We start from the raw sequence: 22,945 nt of genomic DNA, 5'->3' as shown, positions 1-22,945 counted from the left end.
AAAAGTCCGACAGCCGACCGAGGCACCATCCTACTCCAAACTTCACCATTAATAGCACTTTGCAATTTTTTGGCGCTCTCCTTCTGCAGGGTACACTCTAAATTCATGAAAGAGGAGAAGAAAGAAAAACATCCTCAAAGTCAGATTCATTTGAATATATGAATAATTTACTGCACCAAAAGATTTGAGGCCCTTAAATTGCAAAAAAAAAAAAAAAAAATAGAAGCCCTTAGTCTCTTACTCAGACATTCATAATTCATATGTCCCACAGCTCTGACTGGGAGATATTTGATGTACGAGCAGTCCGCAGAAGGTACTGGGGATACAAGGACAAAACGCGGCACTTTGTCTTTCAGCGTGATTACTGAATCGTTTTGTCTTTGCTGTGAATATCAAGTAGTTGACTTTGTTTTCTGTTCTGCTCTCTCCTCCTTTATGTTTTCCTCTCATTTTTTTAATTAATGAAAAGGAAAAAAAAGAAGAAGAAAAAAGCAGTAAACAAAGTTTTTGTCAAAGGTTTGTTATTGTGGCACGCCGTGATATAAAGTGTAGCCCTGGGGTTATAAACTGAACAGCCTGTGTGTGTGTGTGTGTGTTATACGGCATCCTGATTTAAGCAACATAATTATCCTGCCATTATAAGAAACAGACAATAGCACACCCCTGCTCTCTGTGCTAATTTTCCTTTCATGCCTCTGGTTTACTGCAGTGATGGACCTCTTAATGAATCAGACTGGCACCAAGCTTCCGCATCATATCCCTGATTAAAAAGTCCTTAAATCTACATGACAGCTTATAAGTAAACAATAAATAGAGTGGGTGGACGGTGGGAAACAATATGACCTTTAGTTAAGAGACAAGGGAGGAAGATTGTAGTCATCATATTTAATGTAGGTTGTTGGCATCTCCTGCGAGCACTTAGACTCCGTCCTGCAGTTTTCTTCAGTTTGGCACAGATGATTTGTCCTCTTTGGAGTTCTCTGATTTGAAAATGTGCTTATTAAAGCACTGATTGCCTTCTTTAAGAGCCAGTCACTGCTGCTGATCAGTTTTCAACCCCACACGAGGCCTGTGTTGGCAGCAACTAACAAAGCAATGCTAGAGTTAAAGACCTCTTCTGTGTGGTGTTTGCGTGTGCAGATAGGCTGCAGAGACAACGCCATACAATGGGCTTGTGGGAATAGGGATTGGGATAAGCTTAATCAGGCTGAGCTGCCAGTGTAGGTTAGCTACATAATATTTCCTCTTCTTTGAGCAGCTGTAGCATGAAAATGACAAAAGGTAAAAGGCAACTGTAAGAAGATATATCTGACTACATTCCAGTTTGCCATCCTCTAAATGTGCCATCACTGGGATGATTCACTGGACTCTGATGATACATTCATGACCAATTAAATCTTTTTTCTTCTTGCAAAAACCAGTGAATTTGAAAATATCTGTCCAGCAAGAATAATCCTCAGCAGATTGGGGATGCCTTTTCATCTCCTTATCCTTCAAGTTAGTGGCAACTTTCATCATCCTTGCTTCTATTTTTGAACTTTTCTGTGCTCAGGATGGGAGACAGTCTCAGCTCTGGTCCCTCTCAGCACTGTAACACCTCTGGACCAAAGGCCTCCTAGAGATATGAAACTCGTCCTCAGCTTGGTGTCTCCTGGACTGTCCTGCTTAAACCCCCAGCACATCTGATGCATCCAAGCCTTTCACTGGCAATGCATCCCACTAATGAAATGGTACCAGCCCTATGCTATCTGTCACGGGCAATCTGCATCTGCTTAGGGAATGAACGGAAATGAGAATGAGAGATTAAGAAAACAGAGGAAGACGGACAGACTTTGTGTCCCATGAGCTGGTGCCTGTGCAGATATTGATTTTATTTTAACAGAAGAAAATAACCACATCAGGAAACCTTATCCCCCATGCCTACTGTATAAAATAGGCAAGGATATATTATCAGGTCTTTGGTAGAACAAAGTTCCAAAAGCATTTTTCCTGTTAGAAAGAAAATTACTGCTCTCCCTCGACGTAACATCCTCCTGTTTGTGTTTGTTTCTCCCACACACTGATTCAACAGATGACGGATGATTCAAATTTTAACGTATCAATTTACATTACATTACTTTGGAGGAAAAGAATACACAGCTGAGTTTAAAAATGACCAATAACAGTGGAAGAAAGATGCTCCTTCCTCTGCTGTGGCATGAAAACACTGTTTAAATCCAAATCATCAAACATGAATTTTAAATACATGAATATATTGTTATATGTGTGAGGAAAACATGTCTAAAAAGGGTCGTTTTGAGACACTGTGGACTCTGTTTAAAGGTGGAAGGTTTGGTAATGTGCCCGTAAAAAGGCACAGTCGGCTACAAGCGAAGGACCCTTACATCAAATACTAGTGTCAGAACATATTAAGAGCAATGATTGACTCGAGGCTAAAGAAGCATCCTTGTGACCGAAAGGCTAAAAGTGGGAATTTCTAAACTCAGCAGCAGCATGACTGCTTCCTAAATACCTCTATACCTGTAGTTCCTGCTGTGACTAAATAACACTAATAAAAACAACAACTCAAGATTATTCCACAAGGTCTGTTGCCAAAGAAAGACATAGACTTTGAGACACTTTGGAATTTTAATTAGCTGAACATTTCCTCGATTTGCATCACCTCCTTTCCCGAGTGGGCAAAAGTTCAGGGCTTTTTTGCTAAATTAAATTTAACAGGGTCACAGTGTCATATGCTTAGAATTTTATTCAAATCTTATTATTATTATTTCCTTGCACCATGACTGAAGAGAAAGCCTGCCACCTGATGGACTACACAAAATGTGCACTCATTTTTCTCAGGCAAAACACACACAGGCTTCAATAAAGATCATTCATTCTCTGTGAATCCACTGACTACACATTTTTGTGTTTATACTTATGTACATGGAAACTCCCTGTTCAGGGGCACATTACATAAAGGTATTTTTTAGCTTCTAGCAATTTATAGCTTCTTGGAATACATTTTAATGTTTGGATATGAATGTTTCCGCTTTGTTTTCTGCTTGTTTGTTTTTGTTTTTTTGGTGTAGTTATCTAATAATGGATCAGTTGTGACTCCGACAATGTGTCATCTTAAAAATGTAAAAGATATTATTTGCATTGCTGCTTGTCTTTGATCAGTGGCTGTTGATCAATGGTCATGACAATTTGCATATTAATGATCAAAGAACTGACCTCACAGCCCATTGTTCACCAGAGGTGCTAGTTTCAGTCATTGTGCAGAGGTATTGTTTATAGGTTTGGGGAAGCTTTCAGGAAACCTGAGTAAGGAAACATTTCTCCCACTGAAAACGCTACATCAAGATGAACAAAATCAACTTTCTGTGACTTCCTTACCTGCATGATTGAGCCTGCATCAAGACGTGGTGCTGAAGGTTCTACAAAAGTCTTTTAACATGATAACTTGTCTTCTACTTATGGATCTTTATTGACTACAGCTTAAAAGATGGCTCAGTGCCAGAAAATCAACCCATTTAAATGAACTCAGTCAATTCTGCCATGAAAGTTCAAATTTCACATTTCAAATTTTATTTGTCACATTCACAATCATACACAGTACGACATGCAGTGAAATGCTTGTTGCTCTGCAATGCCCGACCATAAAACTACAGGAAACATTTACAGGAAAACGGATATAAGAGTTGCATAATAGATAAAACAAAACAAAACATTGAAGTAAGCTTGTAAAGAATAATATGTAAAGAATAAATTAAGAATTTAACCTAAGAAGTAAAGTTTGAACTAAGAATGAAAGTTACATTTTAAAATAAAATGTGCAATAAACAAATTGAAGAAATTATAAAAAACTGTGCAAATAAACAGTGTGCAAAGTAACAGTTTACAGTGGAGTAAACAGGTTACTGAGGTATAGTAATGAGGTACATCATGTTATTATTATTAGAGTGCATGTGCATTGATGTGATGTATGAGAGAATCCAGTCCTACAGTCCTACATCTCCTTATGATGGCTTCTAAAAGCATCTGATTGAGAAATTGAAAGAAATCATCAAAATCCCACAAATTGCTATGACATCCATGTCCATGATGACTGAAAGTAAACTTCTGACCACACATGGTTGTGTAATCAGGCCTGTACAGCTTCAGGTGTTTCACCAAATGCTGCTTGATGGAGTCAGCAGATTTAAACAGTGACCCAGATAAATGTCATCTTTACTTTCTGCTGTCACATTGTTCCTCCATCCATTACCAGGTTTCCCATGTTTTAGCACGTGAGTGAGAGAAGACACAACGTTAATATTATTTATAATATAATATAATATTTATATTTATAGTTGTGAAAATAAAAGTAGGTAAATAGATTTTGTACTCAAAACTTTACAAAAGTTAGGGTTAATCAGTGTGTATATTTTTGTAACACCCACAACTTTATAGATGACGAATATGGTAAGAAAGTGAATTTAAAAATAATATTTAACATTATTCATAAAGCAGAAGAGGGAAAAAGGCCAAGTGAGATTCTCTGTCAAGCAGTTTTTTCAGCATGTTATAAAATGATAAAGTCCTCTACGATTCACAGAAATAATCTTTTCTTTTTCTTCTTTTCCCTTTTTTGGCAAAGACTATTTATATGTGGAGTATGGCGAAGAGTATTAATAACTTATACATGCAGGCAGCCTTCCTGTTCAATAATTCTCCTACAGCCCCTGCAGCACCTGTAGATTTAATAAAACACACTGACCGAACACAACTCATTTTTCTCGCCTCAGGGCATCAGTTAAGATTGATCTATAATATGTAGAGTCGAAGTTGTGAAGAGTTCAAATAAAACTAATCAATCAAGGGAAAATATTGAGCGGATAAATCCAGTAACCCATGTGACGTTGACCGTCGGCGGTTGCGTTCTGCCACGTGATTGGACAGAGACTCAGGAGGAAATAGCTGATTTTCGAGGCAAACATCGCCGAAAGAAAGTAAAAAAAACCTGCTACACCCAGAAACCTGCTTCAAGTCACGCGAAGAGATCCAGAGGGCGCTGTTGGTACAGATTATTAACAACCAAGTCAGGGGCAGCTGTCGATTGTCCGACTTGGTCGGTGGTGGTGACGCTGAAACGCTAAACTGCTAACTGCACTGATCCTGATCATGGTGAGTTTACAGTTAGGAACAAATACACTAAAAAGTACATGTAACCATGAGCTGGCAGTGGTCTGTGATACATCGGGGTTATGCACTGTGTTTTCACAGTGCAACATCCTGTTTTCCTTGATTTTTTTCTGACTGATTCCTTCTGCTAATTTTTAGTAACCATGGCAATGTGAGACCATAATTGCACCGGGAATATTCATAGTGCCGTGCAGGTCCGGAGTCACCCCTGATTCCTGGATATTTTTCCTCCAATGATCCAGACTGTCTTGTATTTTTTAAGTGGTCTTGAGCAGTAGCTCTCCAGGCTTTCTAAAGAGCTTTCACAGTGTTTTTTTTTCCACCCATTTTCTGTCCGGTCCGAGTAATATTTTTGTTTTCTTCGGGTTTCTTTTATTTATTTGTTTGTTTGATAAGGCACTTAACACTGACACGAATGATTAAAGCTTAAAAATAATATATCAATGTTGCATCTACAACAACTTAGCAAATAAACAATTTTTAATATCATACTTAAAAAGGCCGACACAAAAACATCATAATTTATTCTAACTGCTTTTTTTGGCGAAGAATTTTCAGTCGAAAATTTTGAAATGTATCCTGCATTTGCATGTATGTTTGCACATTTCAATAAATCTGTCCTCCAAAAAACCTTCTTTTTTTAAATTTTTCTAAAATATAAAGAAAGGAAGGGTGGCTCAGGACTTTTCACACCACTGTAAATGATTCTTTATTTCATTTTTAGAAAATATGAAAACAATGCATACTAATCTTTCCTTACTGAAAGATTAAAAACATGCCTTTTTAAAAAATAGAATTACTGAAAAGACACTGTGTTCACACGCTTAGTGAATGGGAACTTTTATACTTTTTAACATCCTAATAGTGGATTATGCTTCTGAAGTCACAGAAAGTTGATTCTGTTCATCTGGGCGTCGCATTTTCAGTGGGAGAAACTTTTCACCACTCATCCGAATGACTTCTTCAGTCTTAGCTGACTCCAGGTTTTCCCACCCTTCTAAACAGCGCATGCACTGACTAACGATGGGCTGTGAGTTCAGTTTTATGACTGTATACAGTTGTCATGACCACTAATCAATGACCATGAGTTAATGTAATTAGCGAACTGTGTCCTGATATATTTATATGGCTCAGTGGTATTTCAGAACAGGATAATAGACCCCTTCTTTCACTTCCTCCATATGCAAAGTAGACATTCTAGGTGAAACTGGGGAACTTATGGCACGCCCATGTTTATGCCATATTTGTCTACATAGTGTGTTGATGTTTGTGACACACAACTTCTGATTATTAGATCAAAAGTAGATCAAATTTCCTTTACTGCCTGATCTCATACTTTAAATTCAGATACATTTTGAAGAGTTTACTTATCTCAAAGTCTTTATTGGATCTGCTTTTCCTCTGATTTTTAGTACATTAATGGTAAAAACAAAACAAAACTGTCTCACCTGTTTGTTTAGCAGGTGACTCTATGATTTGTGAAGCTTGGAGACCCTTAACAGAGGATTTCATTTATAGATTTAGACTCGTAATTTTTCTGCAATCCGCGACTGAATCTCGGTTCCTGTGATCCGCCATCTTACTCACGCACTAGCTTTAGGCAGTCCTTGCCAAAGTGAGTAAAAATGACATCAAGATGTCATTTGTAAGAGTTACAAACCCATTCTCTCTCACTGTAGTATTGAAAAAGGACATGCTCAGGAATACACGGTGTAACACTTTTGCAAACAGTTTTTTTGTTGCTATGACCTCAGTTGGTGTAGATTTAAGATGACCTATGACTTTTCTCTCTTTTACCATTTTTTTTGTGTATTTTTACTTGCAGAGCTGAAAGATTCACTTTTCAACTTTTAGTTGTTTAACTCATTTAATACCAGCAGTTTTTAGTAATAGTAAACTGATCAATCCATGCATTTTTTTTTTTCACGTAGCTTCACCGGTCCCTGCCTCTTGTATTTGATAGCTACAGTTGTGGTTAGAAGTTTACATTTACTTATCAATGACATGAATGCCCTGCTAATTTTGGGTTTTGCCATCTTCAACCAAACAGTTTCAGTAAAAGCAGTTTTAATTATAGTATACGCAGCACAACACTGAGCATCATCCCTGCCATACATGCTCCATCTCCTGTTTTTAGAAAAACAGGAGGTGGAGAGTGATTGGAGTCAAAATGAGCTGGAAATCTGTGACAAACTAGAATCAGTAGAGCTTTAAAAAGGGAACAGTACAAATTTTATATAGAAATTCCACCCATGATGCCAGCAGGGACACAAACAGTAACTATATTCTACATTGGAGAAACTAAAAGGACATTCAGCTGTGGTCAGAAGTTTGAATTGACTTTTCTCTAATCCACACAGGGTCACAATTATACATACGGGCTCAAATACATGCATTCACTTAAATCTTTTTATAAGTGGTCAAAAAGTTGTACAAAGTCTTGAAAAGGCCAAGGAGTGTTAACTCATTATTAGTGATTATGGTCGACTACAACTGTTATTTTCATTTGCCAGGACAAAAAAGATTTGTTTGACAGCACTCATTGGATTGACCAATGCTCAGAACAATAGGGACGTCTAAGAAACTCAGTGAAGATCTAAGACGGAGAATCGTAGAGTTACAGAAGTTGGGAACGTCGCTAAACAATTTCTAGACACCTGCAGATTCCAAGATCATCAATTCAAACTAGACTATATAAGTACAAGTTATTCAGATGTGCCTGAAGTCTGGAAGAAGACACAAACTTTCACCTTCGTGCTCATCTGAAATTTGCAAGTGCATACATGGATGACCCAAATTCCTGTTGGAGAAATGTTTTATGGCCAGAGGGGTTTAGGAACAACCCTTACATTGGGAGGGGGGTCTGATAAATTTGTTAAGCAATATAGGAATAAAAGCTTTAATCATTACACTCCAGAGGCACGTCATCTCATCAGAAAAAGACTTGGCTATGTTGATCATGACTCAAAGAGGGAAGGACACTCTTGGCAGGGTTTACATTCTGGGCCAGAGAAGACAGACGGTTTGAGAAAGCAGTAAAGGAAACCAAAGCCCCCATCTGTGAACGACCATCGTTCAAAACGGGTGTTGGCTAACGACTCGAGCTTATCCACGTAATCATAGACAAAGATTAAGCTATTTGGCCTCAATGACAAGTAAATGTAGTAAGGAATAATGATATGTAATTCATCAACTTCACATCAAAACAACAGTTAGATGGCTGAAGCTTGGACACAGTCGGGTGTGAACTGTGATCCCAAACACAAAACTGGTTTTGTAATGGATAAAGCAGGCTAAAATTAAGCTTCTGGAATGGCCTTCCCAAAGCCCTGACCTCAACACGACTGATAATCTGTGACACATGTCCACCCTAGTTTAAATATGAACCCTACCAATTCTGTCAAGAAGAGATCTACCCAGAATTATGCCAGAAACTCGTTGATGGCTACCAAAAGCATGTGGTTGAGCCACAACATGCTAAGAGACATTTAACCAAAGAGAAACTTATACCATAGGTTAGTGGGGTGTGTATGTATATTTTAAAGCCTGTGTGTGTACTTTTGAGCCTGTGAGAATTATAGAAAGCTATTAAAGATGCTGTACAAATATTGCACCCTGTTAAAAGAGCAGTTGAAAGTGATAATTAAAAGCCCAAAGTGACCATGACTTTGATGCACATGATGAATGCGTATAAACTTCTGACTAAAACTGTAGTTGATCTCCCTTATATGATATTTTCTATGTGATAGTTTTATTAAAAAAACAAACAACTTCATCCACTTTAGCGCTGCGAAACCTGTAATGTGTTTTCCAACATTTCTCTAACTTAAAATCAGTCACTTGCAATCCTGTTTGGCTGCTATACTGCTTTAAAGCATTTTTACTCTGAAAGTAAAGTCTTCATACTTGCTTGCTGTGTTTGCCAATGTATACAGGAAACTGACAGAGACCTGATAATCATTATAATCTTTCTGGATAAAAAAAATCATATTTTTTACTTGTTCTTTTCCAATGTCTTTGTTTAAAGATGAACTTTAGCAAAAGTCAACGCAGTCGAGCCAGCAAAGAAAATATGGCACCCTCAGCCAGAGTAGATACACTGCAGAGGTCCAAACAGCGGACGGTGCTCGGAGTCTTGTCAGAAAATGAACTGCGAGGTCGATCCCTCAGCCAGGTAGGTGACAGAGAAAAAACACTCCCCACCGCTGTTAACGTGACAATCATGTTAGCTTGTCTATGTTGGTTCTCAGTCATCTAGGACAAAGTAAATGTTTCAGCTTTCATTTAAGAGGCTTCTTCATTTGATATTCAACCTCTAATGGAGATTGTGCCATTGGATGTCATCCCGAAGGTCACTGAGCTACTATTGTCACATGAGCCAGGTACAGCAAATTTATTACACCATAAAAACAAGAAAAATTAAATATTTTAGAAATACCTCAAAACCTTTTTAAAACTAGCAATTACTGTATTTACCAACATACTGGTCTTGTCTGAGAAGCCAGAAATTAATCAAGCATAAGATTTAACATCTAAAATGGATTTTTCTGTTCAGGAATGCAAGTAAATAATTTTAGTTTGGCTTCGTAATCACATCATTTTCCTGCTTTTTTGTAAAACAGTAAAATTGAAAATGAACTGTTCACCAAAATAACAGTAATAATTATATTTTATACTTAAAATTGTCATTCTGATTAAAGAGCTTATGCGTATTGGTAGATTAATATTACAGAAACCAAGGTTGTTAAATCTAAACTGAAAATTAAAACTAGACACAAAAAACTAAAAAGCAGACCTTTGAAAAAAAGTTAAATTACTTTGTGAACTTGGAAAACTAAATAAAATAAATAATAATAAATAGTGTTTTTTTTTTATCAGAAATTGCCTCATGAGGCTTTGATAGTTGTGTTTATTGAGACTGTGGATGACTGTGTCAACTGCTTTCAAAAGGTAATGGGTCGTTATTGTAATGTATTTACTGATGTCCTTAAATCTTGTCTCTGGTATGTGCCCACCATAATAAAGTGAATTACTAACAACTAACAACTAAAACTAAGACTGAAACATTTGACTTGAAGCAAAAGGTTAAAATGAAATAAAAATAAAAATTAAGACTAGAAATGAATTAGAAAAGTGTTTTTGGTTATTATCAATACTGCTGATTTAGGGTGGATGAGTAATAAACCTTACACTAGGAGTTGGTCGGATAAATTTGTTAAGCACTGCATGAATAAAAGCTTTGATCAGTGCCAGTGCAACACAAGACTCCACTAGATTGATCAAAGGAGAAAGGAAACTCTCGCTAATGTTCACAATGTCTGGACTGAGAAAACAGACGGTTTGAGAAAGGTGTAAAGGAGGCCTTAGTCTTTGGTGCCAAAGAAAAACGATTACAGGTCACCAGAGAACTTCAATCTATACATCTAAAAACCACAAACCAGGCGAGAAATTTGGGTGTAGTGATGGATGCAGACCTAAACTTAGAAAAACACATTAAGACAATAACAAAGTCAGCTTACTATCACCTCAAGAATATATCAAGGATAAAAGATCTGATGTCTCAACAGGACCTGGAAAAACTAGTCCATGCATTCATCTTTAGTAGGCTTGATTACTGTAACAGCATCTTTACAGGTCTACCTAAAAAATCAGTCAGACAACTACAGCTCATTCAGAACTCTGCTGCTCGAGTCCTCACTAAGACCAAAAAAGTGGACCACATCAGTCCAGCTCTGAGGTCTTTACACTGGCTGCCTGTCCGTCAGAGGATAGACTTTAAAGTTCTGATGCTGGCCTATAAAGCTCTGAATGGTTTAGGACCAAAATACATCAGTGACCTCCTGACCCAGTATGAACCTTCCAGATCCCTCAGGTCATCTGGATCCGGTCTTTTATCAGTTCCCAGAGTCAGAACCAGACACGGAGAAGCTGCATTCAGCTTTTATGCTCCTTATATCTGGAACAAACTCCCAGAAAGCCTCAGATCAGCTGAAACACTCAGTTTATTTAAATCCAGGTTGAAGACTCACCTGTTCTCAGCTGCATTTGAATAAAGCACCAAATCCACACTTTAAGCTTAAATTTCAAAACTTACATTTAACTACTGATTTTATCTACTGTTCTGATTTTATCTGTTTTGATTTTATATACTGTTGTTTGTTTGTTTGTTTGTTTGTTAATTAGTTAGTTAGTTTATTTGCTTGTTTTAATCAATTTTAAATCATGCTTTTTATTTGTTCTTGTTTCTAATGTCTCTGTAAAGCACTTTGAATCACCTTGTTGTTGAATTGTGCTATACAAATAAACTTGCCTTGCCTTGCCTTGCCTTTGTCCACTGTGAACGACCATCGTTGAAAACGGGTGGTGGTTGACGACTTGGGAAGCTTTCTCAGGAGTTTCAGCTGCCAATCAAGTTGCCTCAGATAATTTTAACAAATCAAACGATGATGAATGGGACAATGGTAGATAGAGGCTTCACCCTTTGTCCCCATTCTCAGTAATGATCAACGCCCCTTTTTCATACCTTCACTCATGTGTCGACCCAATAGTAGGTCAGCGACTCTCAGGACCAAGTCCCACTGGGGGTTTATATATCTGGAAGTTCTCTCCTCTGTTATTTCAAAACTGAACAAGACTCGTGGAGGAGAAGGGAAACATCACGCAAGAAATCCAGCTCTCTTCTTTTTAAGGAACCAAGGCCATCATGTTGGGTTATTATCATTTTCAGGGTGGCCAGTTTTCCAGACACAGCTCAACCTCAGAAAGCTCTCAACTCAACTGTCTGGGCTGCCCTTCCAGCTCCAGCTTTGATGTGTACGTGGAAGAGGCTTGCGAAGTTGTCCTTGCGGCTTCTGGCGAAGAAGTTGTCGGACACCGTAATTACCAAGATGAGGAAACCAATGCCCTGCACAATGAAGATATGGTAATCATGCTGGAGCTGAGTTCAAGTGAGTATGACAGATTAAAAAAGAATCTACCAAGAAAACTTGTTGTTTTTTCCTCTTTCCTTAATGCTCATTACTTTTTACTTTTATAGGTCCACGCCAGGATGCTTCTACGCCTTCTGAATCTGAGGAGGTTTTTTGTGTGGAGTATGCCAGAGATATTCACCAGCACTTGAGGAATAATGAGGTTTGAATTTTTTTGTTTGTATGTTTGGTTATTTTTATTTATTTATTTGCCCAGTGACCTCCATAATTTCTTTCAACCTTATTGCAATGTAATTGTGACTTGTTGTTCTTTAGTTCACTATATAATGTTTTGGCTTCTGATTGCAGATTGCATTCAGGCCAAGGCCAAAGTATTTAGAAAGACACCCAGAGATCACGGATGATATGCGCGTCGTTCTGGTGGACTGGATGGCTGAGGTGGCGCAGGAATTCCAACTTCAAGCTGAAACTCTTCATCTTGCTATCAATTACTTGGACCGATTTCTCTCCCTCATCGGAAATGTGAAACGAGGCAAGCTGCAGCTGGTTGGCACGGCTGCCTTGGTGATTGCTGCGTAAGTCACTGTTTGTTTCTAATGATCAATGCTTTTTTTTCCCTTTTCTTTTTTGCTAATAGTCTGTGCTAATAGTCAACCTTACATATAACATGCCATCTGATCTGCTACTTTTTTTTTTTTTTAGAAAATATGAGGAGAAGTCACCTCCTAAACTCGACCAATTTGTGACCATCACAGACAACACCTACACTAAGAAACAGCTGCTTCGGATGGAGCAAGCATTTCTAAGTGTGCTGGGCTTCAACTTGGCGGCACCCACCATAAACTCGTTCCTTCACCTTTTCATGGCCATCCAGTCTGTCTGTGCCAACACCAAAAACCTGGCCCTGGTGAGTAAATTGAACCATTTAACAATAGTCAGGCCAAATGCCTTTAAGGAATATGGATATGATTTTCTATTTTTATTTATTGTATTTTTTTTAATTTCTGCTTTCTAGTATGTGGCGGAGTTAAGCCTGCTGGAAATGGATCCATTTCTACAGTACAGCCCATCTATGGTTGCTGCTGCAGCCTACTGCCTAGCTTCCTACACCATAAATACGTCTTTATGGGTAAGTTTAATATTTTATTTGGTTAATCTAATTTTATTGAAATTTCTTAAGAAATTAGGAAAAAAATGTGACTTTTAACCTGTGTTTTTCTGCTTTAGCCCGATTCTTTAGTGGCTTTTAGCGGATACACGATGGCTGACATTTCTCCCTGCCTGACTCACCTGTACAAGCTATACGCCAGCGCAGAGAGTCGCCCACTACAGGGCATCAGAGAAAAGTACAAAAATTCAAAGTAAGGAATGGTTTATGTATTTTAAAATTCAAACCACTTTAAAAACAACTATGATAAGATGAAAGCCTGTCATGTGCAGTTTTGCATGTCTTATTTTCTGTCTTTCCTTATGATGTTTTCTGTCTCCGTTTACAGGTACTGTGGCGTTTCATGGATCACTCCCCCTGCTTTTTTGTTTTTCCCGTGACTCACTGCTACACCCATCTGACACAATGAAATGAAGAACAAAACAAGCAAGCAAAGTGGCATTTGCTGCCAAGACTATTCATATAAGCCGATCTGGACTTTTTTTTTTTAAATTTATGCAGATGAAAATAACCTGTCCAGATGATCCAGATATCTGCAATAATAAGCCATGTCTGATATTTTTCGAGTTGTTTTGCATGAAAATGTCTGTTTTCTGGTAAGATGCCGTAGAAGTGGTTACCTCAGAAGGTTTCCTGCATCACACACTATTGTCTTTTCATGCAGAATATTTGCTTTTTACATTTGTATATATTTGCAGTGTGTGCTTTTTAAACTTTTATTAACTTTTTTTTTCTACAGCACTTGTACATGTGCAATACATACTTGCAAACACAAACCGCAAGATTTATGTTAACACAGAAAATGATTTGCATTAAAACAAACCGCCTTTTAAGCCTGAACTAAGGCACCATTCTGCGCAGTTAATGTAAAAGTGAACTAAAAGCCACTTTTTATATGTACATGGTGGCAATGGAAAAAGTTTTGGAAGGTAGTATTTAGTGGTAGTTTACTAGAATTATGTATTATGACTGATTGAAAAATGTTTTTAGATAGTATGAACTTTTCAATAAAAGTTCATAGTTTCACAAGAGTTTTTGTCACTGTGTTTTATTTCTTCTTCTGAATGAAATTCTTAATGCATTTAAATTGCAATGTTTAAATATTGTTGTAGCATCCAGTCGAACTGAGAAGGCCAGAACTGATGGTTGTTGAATGACCTTTATTATTCCTTGCCGTGTATCAGACAACGAACCAACGTAAGAGCTAGACAAACAAATAAAACAATTAACATATTATTCATGTAACAGCATCTTAACCGCTCATTACGCTGGTCTAACCGTTTTCTATTAAACTATATAATACATATTATGCATTTCAGATTGCTCAAATTAAATCATATACATTACAAACCTTGTTCCCCTGTCGACTGTAGCTAGAACCATTCGTTTTTGTACAATTTAACTATATTCTTCTCTCCCTTTTCTCCGTTAGCATTAGTTTTCCGTTTTCTTCCGTCTCTTTTGCACATCAAGTTGTTTACCGTTACATCATTCACTTCCGGTCACATAGAAAGTTACCAAAATAAAAGCACAAATGTCATATTACGTGAATATGAGATAGCTTTACATATTCGCCGTTACAATTGTGCATTAAATTGTAAATTAAATATCACACCGGGATTTTCGGCGTTTTTAATTTGTCATCTTTAAAATGACATCTTTAATTTTTAAAGGTATAATTAAAGGATGTATAAAAGTCCGTGATTTGGGGGTCTAAACGGCTTTATCGTCATCATCATTCAGACGGGACTGACATATGTTTCGTAGATTTTAGACTGGCAAGGCATCTACAACAGTTAAAAGACGGACAATCGGTTTGGAGTTTACTTTGAAAGGACTGGCCGGAAGGGTTTTTTTTTTCTCGCGCCTATCCCGGTTACTTTGATGCGCGAGGCTGGTGGAGCGCGAGAAGACGCCGCAGAGTTAAGAGAAAACTGATATGAGGAGGGGATTTTCAAACCTAAATGTCAGTAGAACACTTGAAGATTCAAATAACGACTCTTTGAAGCATTTTCTTTTTTTTTTGGCAGTAATTGAAGTTCAGTTTCCTAGTAGTCTCCCAGTGATGTGTGGGAAAGCTTTAGAAAGCTCGCACGCAGGTCTTGTTGTTCAGGTAAAACCTGCCGTTTAACCTCTCTGCTGGCAACAGCTGCCAATAACAGTTACATTGCTGAGATTTTTCTCACGTAACTCATAAACGCTGCTGTCACAGAGTACGTAAGATCTGAATTAGTGCCACTGACTACATTTTCTTTCTAGAACAGGTACTATACACTATACACACACAGAAGAGAGCTAACAAGCTTTCATTATCTCCTCTCTAGTTTTCTTGCGCCCTTTCCTCAGTGGTAGGCAATGGGTGAACCTGCTGAATTACTGCTCATCAGGGACCAGTATGAGCTGGCGTTTCATTCTTTGAGTCGTGGACTGGCCGGAAGGGTTTTTTTTTTCTCGCGCCTATCCCGGTTACTTTGATGCGCGAGGCTGGTGGAGCGCGAGAAGACGCCGCAGAGTTAAGAGAAAACTGATATGAGGAGGGGATTTTCAAACCTAAATGTCAGTAGAACACTTGAAGATTCAAATAACGACTCTTTGAAGCATTTTCTTTTTTTTTTGGCAGTAATTGAAGTTCAGTTTCCTAGTAGTCTCCCAGTGATGTGTGGGAAAGCTTTAGAAAGCTCGCACGCAGGTCTTGTTGTTCAGGTAAAACCTGCCGTTTAACCTCTCTGCTGGCAACAGCTGCCAATAACAGTTACATTGCTGAGATTTTTCTCACGTAACTCATAAACGCTGCTGTCACAGAGTACGTAAGATCTGAATTAGTGCCACTGACTACATTTTCTTTCTAGAACAGGTACTATACACTATACACACACAGAAGAGAGCTAACAAGCTTTCATTATCTCCTCTCTAGTTTTCTTGCGCCCTTTCCTCAGTGGTAGGCAATGGGTGAACCTGCTGAATTACTGCTCATCAGGGACCAGTATGAGCTGGCGTTTCATTCTTTGAGTCGTGGACTGGCTGCTGAAGAGGCAGAGAAAAGAGCCGAGGCCCTCGAGTATTACAGGAAGGGTCGGCTTCACCTCACTCAGGGACTGGAGGTTCCCACTGGAGGGCAGCGGCAGCAGGGAGCGAACTGGGACACAGCCCGGCGGCTTCAACAGAAGATGAGGGATACTTTAAAGACAATTGAGAACCACCTTTCTGACCTGGAAACATCTCAGCTTACTATAACAGCAAACCAGAGAGACCAGCTGTTGAAGGATCTTTCTGTTCCCCAACTTTATCCAGACCTGGCACCTAACGGCCAGCCTCCCCAAAACTCTGTCCACCATCTCTACCCCACCATACCTGCTACCACCCACAACATTGTCCCAACCCCCAACACAGTCCCTGTCAGTCCTGCGACCCCTCCTGCTCCAGACACACTCCCTGCAGTGGTTTCAAAAACTATAGCCATGGCCAGTCCAGCAGAGCAGCCTCCAGCATACACACCACAGCCCACAGATGGGCACCGTATCCTGGCTTATGCTCCTGTTGAAGGTGGCTTTTGTCCAGGAAGACAGACTGCAGCAGTAGCAGGAGAAAATGGAACTGAACTGCTGTGCATCCCTTCCGGGGTGCAGCTGTTTTTTGTGGCACCAAACGGGCAAGTCAGCTCACTCTCCTCTCCAGGCTACCTTCGCATCATTGTGGTGAACAGTCAGCAGGATTCCCCTGCTGAAAAACCTGCAGTGTTTTTACATGTAAGTATATTTATTGTTAAGTGTATGTTAACCTGTGAGAGTGTGTATTTTAGAAAAGCATTTTTATTTTGGGCGTGTGTCCTGAAGAGCAAGCAGGTGTGACCTCAGGGGAATTGTTTCTTCTGTTTGAGAAGCCTTTCATAACTCTGAGTCAAAGAAATGTTCCTCTTACAAATGATGACGTGTTTTTGACACATTCCTTAACCACTTAAAACACAAGAGAAGTTCCCTACAATAATAAATACACCTTTTAAATGTATTTTTTTATGTACAAGTCGAACAAGACAGTGTGGGACTCATGTTTCATATTATAATTTATGCTATATGCAAGGTTTACGTAATTTATACTTACTTTTTATAGTAATGTAGTGTGAGAAAATTAAAAGGTGCCACTTTTATTAGTAAATTATGGTATTATAAAGTCTTAAGTTTTTTTGTAGACTGCAATTTATGGATATGTTTAGTTCAACAATAAGTATGTGTGTCTACAAAATGTTGGAACTGAATGCTAAAAAGGCAGTGTTGTTAACTGATTTCTTACACCTTTTTTTTTTTTTTAGCAACAAATGGTGGATTAGATGTATTTCTTTTCTGAAAAAAGGCCTTTAACATTTTTTAAAAAAAATATTAAAATAGTTACATATTAAGTTTTAATCATGCCACCAATTGATAGATTGCCCAAATGCTTCACCCTCAGCTTGCAATCCCATCATTGTTGTTACACTGAAACAGCAATGTTGCAGATGAAATTGGTTGCTGAAGTACAAATGCTTATTATTTATTAGACTCTTAAATGAATAACAGTCTAGTTTTCATTTAACAGAAAACTAGACTGTTTCATTTGAGACTTATTATAGCTTGTTCATCTATAGAGCAGATATTCGTTGCTTAATCTTTCCTGTGCAACAGTGTGATTTTATCTACTTTATATCCATTCATATCCTTTTTACTTTGTGCTTTCTGGCAACCTTCTGTGTGATGGCTTTTGTATTGAGTTTATATAAAATACCAATCTATTCTGGCACCTTTACAAAGCCTGTATTATGCTGTGCTGTAAACTGCACTGCAACCCATGACTCTTGTTTCCCACCCGACCAGGCTGGTAGGCTGCTCCTGTATTCTGTCCTTGCTTTGTTTTGGGCCAAGACAATGGTCCCATTAACAGATGACTCTGCGCTTCTGTTGTATTGCTGTTCAGTGTCCTGTGCCCTCACAGGGGTCATGTTATCAGCCGGCATACCAGTGGTACGATGCAGCAAGTGTCTGTATTTTGCCTCAGTTGAGAAGTGACATTAATCCTGAATCCTTAAATCCTACAACGTGTCTATAAACAGACTAGAGGAAATTGTAAATACTTGGAAATGAGAGTACAGTTTTATGCTCAAAAGAGAAAAAGAAAGCACAAATCCTTGGGAAACCCTTCAAACCAAATCTTATAATATCTTCCAGTGAAGTTATTTGATGAAATAAATTGCATATGGGACATATTCCCCCTCATGGAAACAAACACTCAGCAGATGTTGTCATTTCTCACTCTCTGTGTCATATTAAAGATTTCAGGTTTCTGTTATAAACAGCAGATGTGGATCTAATTTCAAGGACTCTTAACATTCATCACCTACATATTTTAATGTCATTGTGTTTTCCAGGTATGCGATTGGATGTACCCACTGACAAAAGACACCCCAGTGCTGCTGGCTAACTCCGGGATCTTTATGTTCCCTGACTCCTTGGCAGAAATGCCAGGGTGCTATGCGGGTATAGTGTTGTCTTCTGAACTGCCTCCTGCAGACCTGCAGACTTTTCAGGACCTCCTGTCACAGCTTGCTGAATTCAGGATCCAGGTCAGCTTTTACTTCCTTTAGGAAACAAATGCAAGGGTGTGTATGTGTTGGAGCGGAGCTTTGGTGCAATTTTTATAGGATGTTTCTCCTGGTTTGGAAACAGAAAGACCTTGTAGGTAGTAGCTCCTGATGGCGCCTTGGAAATTTTATACATACATATACTGTCAATTTGCTAACTAGTACAGGGAAGATGAAGCTTTTTGAGGTCTGCTATTTATTTGTGCCCAAAAATGATCATTGGGTATGTGAGGGTGTAGTGATTTTATCTCTCCATTTTTACCTGTCTTATTGTCTCTATCACAAAGGTTAGCTGTAAAACTACCCAAAACTGTCAAACTGAATTAAAAGCCTTGTGAAACTCTACATTCAAAGCAGTTTGTTATATTGTGTCCATGCATTTAAACAAGCCCTGATTTAATAACTGGAAACGATGCAAAACAAACTCAGTGTCTTAGTGAGTTGTCTTAGTAAAAGCATTAATTGAACCTTTTTGTGGAAACTGAAAACTCATGTTGTGGCTGGTTTAAGTTGTTACACTAGATATACTAGAAACACATTTTTCTTTGACACTTCTTTGACACAGGAGGAATGAAGTGGTTATGTCATGTTGTAGGTAAAAAAATATGCCAACTCTGTTTGGGCGTACTTTTTTTCTTTTTTTTTTTAAAGCAACCCACCCACTGTTTTTGTCCCTTGACTTAACAGGGTCCAGAGGGCACAGAGTCAGAGGTAGTCAACTTGAGTACGAAAGTCCCCCTTAATCCCACAAAAGAGCAAGTAGAACCGACTACATCAGCAGGAGAGCAGGAAAAACTACCACTTCCTGGATGGAGTGAGAAGATGGGTCAAGGAATCTTGACAGGTGAGTTTATAAGCAAGAGTCCTAATGAAGGGGAAAAAAATAACTTGTATATATCCCTTCAAAGTGTTGTATTGAATTCTTATACATTAGACATCCCTCTGTATAAAAAAATGCCCACTAGTGGGTGTTGTTTATCTTTGTAATGCCCTTCAGTGCTTCAAAGAAAATGTTTTTGAAATAGCTTTCATATAGTTTTATTAGAAATTTTTTAAATGACAGTTTCTTTGCTGTTGTACATTCACTATCTCAAATATATCTCCATAGGAGCGCTTCGGTTGAGTGATTCACTGATAAAAGGAGCAGAAGCTACTGGTAGGGCCATTCACAAAGGAGCAGCCAAGATTCGAGACCAACTCACACCTGAAGAGACTCCTTCAGAGGTCAGCCCCAGTACCACCAAACGTCTGGAGATGGCCAGAAAGGCCACTGGGGGTGCTGTTCGAGTCAGCCAGTTCTTGGGTGAGCACTACTTTGAAATAATCCAAGACATCATGTTTTTAAGTCATGGAATCTCTGAACTCTACTTCCAAAATAATAATGATTACCTTTCTGTATCTTTAGTGAATGGTGTAGGCACAGTGGCAGAAAAACTGGCAGAAAAGATGGCACCTCATGTGAAGAAACATGGTGCAAAACTGGTTCCAGAAGCTTTGAAGAAGAAAGAAGACGGCCAAGCTTCCAAAATGGATGGAGCCAAGTTTGTAGCGGTCAGCACTGTGCATGGTATGTACAAGACTTCAGGATGTTCACAACAAGGTTACAGTGCAGTAAAAAAAAAGTACTGAAATGAGTGGACTTGTTTCACATTTACCAAAAAAAAAAACATCCTGATGATTCTCAAGACTTTTGGAAAAATATTCTGTGAATTGATGAGACAATTTTTTGGAGGGTTTGAATCCTCTTGTCTGCCATAAAGCTAACATAGCATTAGTAAAAAGAAGATCATACTATTAGTCAAACATGGTGGTGGTAGTGTGATGGTCTGGAGACTGGTTTGATGCTTCAGGACCTGGAGAACTTGATGGAAATCAATTATGCTCTGTATTAGAAAATCTTGAAGGAGAATATCAGGCCATCAGTTCACATCCTGAAGCAGAACTGTGTTTGAGTTATGCAGCAGGACAGTAACCTGAAACTCACCAGCAAGTCCACGTCTGAATGATTAAAACCCCCCAAATAAATGTCTTGAAGTGCCATAGTGAAAGTCTGAACTTAAAGCTAACAGAACCAGTTATTAGGTTTAGAGGGCATTTACTTATCTTTGTCCAATATTAAAATTTGATTGATGATCTGAAACAACACCTGCGTGACAAATATGCAAAAACTCAAGGAGAGGGCAGATGTTTTTTCAAGACACTAAATGTTAATCAGTTAAAAAATTGTGCATAGACTGATACAATTCTCATATCATCACTAGCACTAACTATCACATTAAAGTTCTAACGTATAAGGTTTCTAAAATCGGTGATATTTTGAACTAGGTTTGGCTACCATTTGGTCCAGTCTGGAGACTGGAGCAAAACTTGTTGGGAAAAGTGTGGCAGCAGAGACGGTCTCAACTGTCACTTACAAGTAAGTTCATATATTTTAATTAATTCATGCTTTAGTATCATGAGTGGATTAATGTTATCTTTTGTTTCCATCTTGTTTCTGAACCTGTTTGGTCATTTTAAACATCAGTACCAAGCTGGATCAGAAACCAGTCTGATTCTTACCTACTTTGCCTCTTTCTTCTTGGGATGGTGGTGCTCTGACCTGCTTTTCACACCTATTTCTTTTCAGATTTAGGGGCTTAGAGAATCTTTTAAACTTGTCCAGAAACATATGACTGCACAGCGGACTAAAGGAAAAGGCTTGTAAACTAACACGTGTACCTGCTCAACCCTTTCATGCACACAGCAGTAAACTGTCAACAAGATAAATACAACAACATAACGCGGAACTAACTTAATCAAAATGGCATTTCTTAGTCATACATGTCAGACACAGAAAGTATGTGTTTTGGTTTCTGTTTTGACTCTTTGTAATTTAAAACCTTGCCTAAACAGGATACGTAACAGATTGGGTGTTTCCTTTGCTCTAGCCCCATAAATGCAACACTGCTTTTATGCTTCGTGTCTAATTCCCTCTGTGTGTTATTCAAAGAACAGTAATGGCTTTGAAAACATAGGTGACCTACACTCAGTGATATGTCTGAACACCTTCTGTGTAGACAAATACATCCCTGGAGTTGGTGCTACTGGGCTAATGTTCTGTTTGAGCTGTGGCTTCTGTGTAGACACAATATAAATATCAGGTGTCTTTCTGGGTCTGTCCATGTTACTGTTACATGTCAGCTTGTGCTGGGTGGTGATGCTTATGCTCTTCATACTATTTATCTGTAGATATTTTCCATAGTTTGTTGTTAATAAACAGCTATAAATAATGATATGACTGTTTTCCTAATTCTTTTGTCTTTTTTATGTGAATGACTGTAGTAAACAAACTTGCCCCAGATTTCAATTCACATGCTCATTAAATTTTCTTCCATCACACAACTCTACCACCATTTCTGTAACCTCACCACATTAATTGTGGTGAAGGTACGGCAACAATGCAGGCGAAGCCACAGACACTGGTCTCCAGTCGGTGATCAACATTGGCGTGACTGCAAACAACATCGATAATGTAGGCATCAAAGCCTTTTTCAAGAAGGCCGGCAAATGCACGGCCAAGGAATTGCCCGCAAAATCAAATGAAGAGAAAAAGTTGCAGAAGGAAGTACAAGAGGATGAGGCTGAGGCAAAAGATGTACAGAAGAACAAGGAAGAAGAGAAGAAAAAATAGATTTCCAGTGCATCTTAATGCCTTCCTGCATGTTTTATCTTTGATAGGGATCTTATGAAAAATAGACCTTTCAGTTCTTTGCTATATTTTGTCATGTCCATGTGAACATACTAGAATTAATTTAACACTGAATGGAGTTTTGCTTCTAATTTTAAGTTATTTAAGTCTGTGTTTCATTTATATACAGATATTAAGATAGTCATGTTATATGTACAGATAGTCTTCAGCCTTGAATGTATGTATTCTTTTACTAATGTGATTAAACGTTTTTAGGCGCATTTAAGCAAGAGATGAATTTATAAAATGTCTGTCAGGAAAACAGAAAAGCAACAAACCAAAAACTCCTGCGCCCTTGTCGACGTTTCCTGATAAGCTGTGCCAAAAAAAAAAAGGTCGTCTGCCAA

At 38.3% G+C, this 22,945-nt stretch overlaps 2 protein-coding genes and 1 long non-coding RNA gene across 6 annotated transcripts; 2 read left to right on the top strand and 1 right to left on the bottom strand.

The window, feature by feature from the left end:
- Window positions 1–4,773: 4,773 nt before the first annotated feature.
- ccna1 (cyclin A1) lies at window positions 4,774–14,294 on the top strand. The gene is made up of 9 exons (XM_085470401.1): window positions 4,774–5,148; window positions 9,194–9,340; window positions 11,894–12,113; window positions 12,203–12,297; window positions 12,444–12,670; window positions 12,798–13,002; window positions 13,111–13,224; window positions 13,323–13,456; window positions 13,592–14,294. The coding sequence occupies exons 1-9, from the start codon at window positions 5,146–5,148 to the stop codon at window positions 13,641–13,643; spliced, it is 1,197 nt and encodes a 398-aa protein (XP_085326527.1). The 5' UTR covers window positions 4,774–5,145; the 3' UTR covers window positions 13,644–14,294.
- On the bottom strand, window positions 13,831–14,751 carry LOC146700252 (uncharacterized). The gene is made up of 2 exons (XR_014922530.1): window positions 14,615–14,751; window positions 13,831–14,467 (listed from the first exon to the last, which is right to left on the bottom strand). It is a non-coding gene; the product is annotated as an uncharacterized LOC146700252 (long non-coding RNA).
- A 981-nt stretch (window positions 14,752–15,732) lies between these two features.
- sparta (spartin a) lies at window positions 15,733–22,831 on the top strand. 4 transcript variants are annotated; one of them, XM_085470399.1, is made up of 8 exons: window positions 15,733–15,819; window positions 16,178–17,009; window positions 18,659–18,853; window positions 19,559–19,715; window positions 19,980–20,174; window positions 20,277–20,438; window positions 21,197–21,287; window positions 22,298–22,831. In XM_085470399.1, the coding sequence occupies exons 2-8, from the start codon at window positions 16,209–16,211 to the stop codon at window positions 22,539–22,541; spliced, it is 1,845 nt and encodes a 614-aa protein (XP_085326525.1). In that variant the 5' UTR covers window positions 15,733–15,819; window positions 16,178–16,208; the 3' UTR covers window positions 22,542–22,831. The 4 variants fall into 4 exon arrangements, with proteins under 4 accessions (XP_085326525.1, XP_085326524.1, XP_085326523.1 ...); XM_085470398.1 differs by having other exon boundaries at window positions 15,733–15,966; XM_085470397.1 differs by having other exon boundaries at window positions 15,733–16,066.
- Window positions 22,832–22,945: the final 114 nt, after the last annotated feature.

This window comes from Copadichromis virginalis, linkage group LG10, assembly GCF_057382275.1.
Source record: "Copadichromis virginalis isolate Kocher_CV1m ecotype Utaka linkage group LG10, C_Virginalis_male_GT1.1, whole genome shotgun sequence".
In the NCBI taxonomy this organism is placed as follows: Eukaryota; Metazoa; Chordata; class Actinopteri; order Cichliformes; family Cichlidae; genus Copadichromis; species Copadichromis virginalis.
This window is presented reverse-complemented; position numbering and strand designations above follow the sequence as displayed.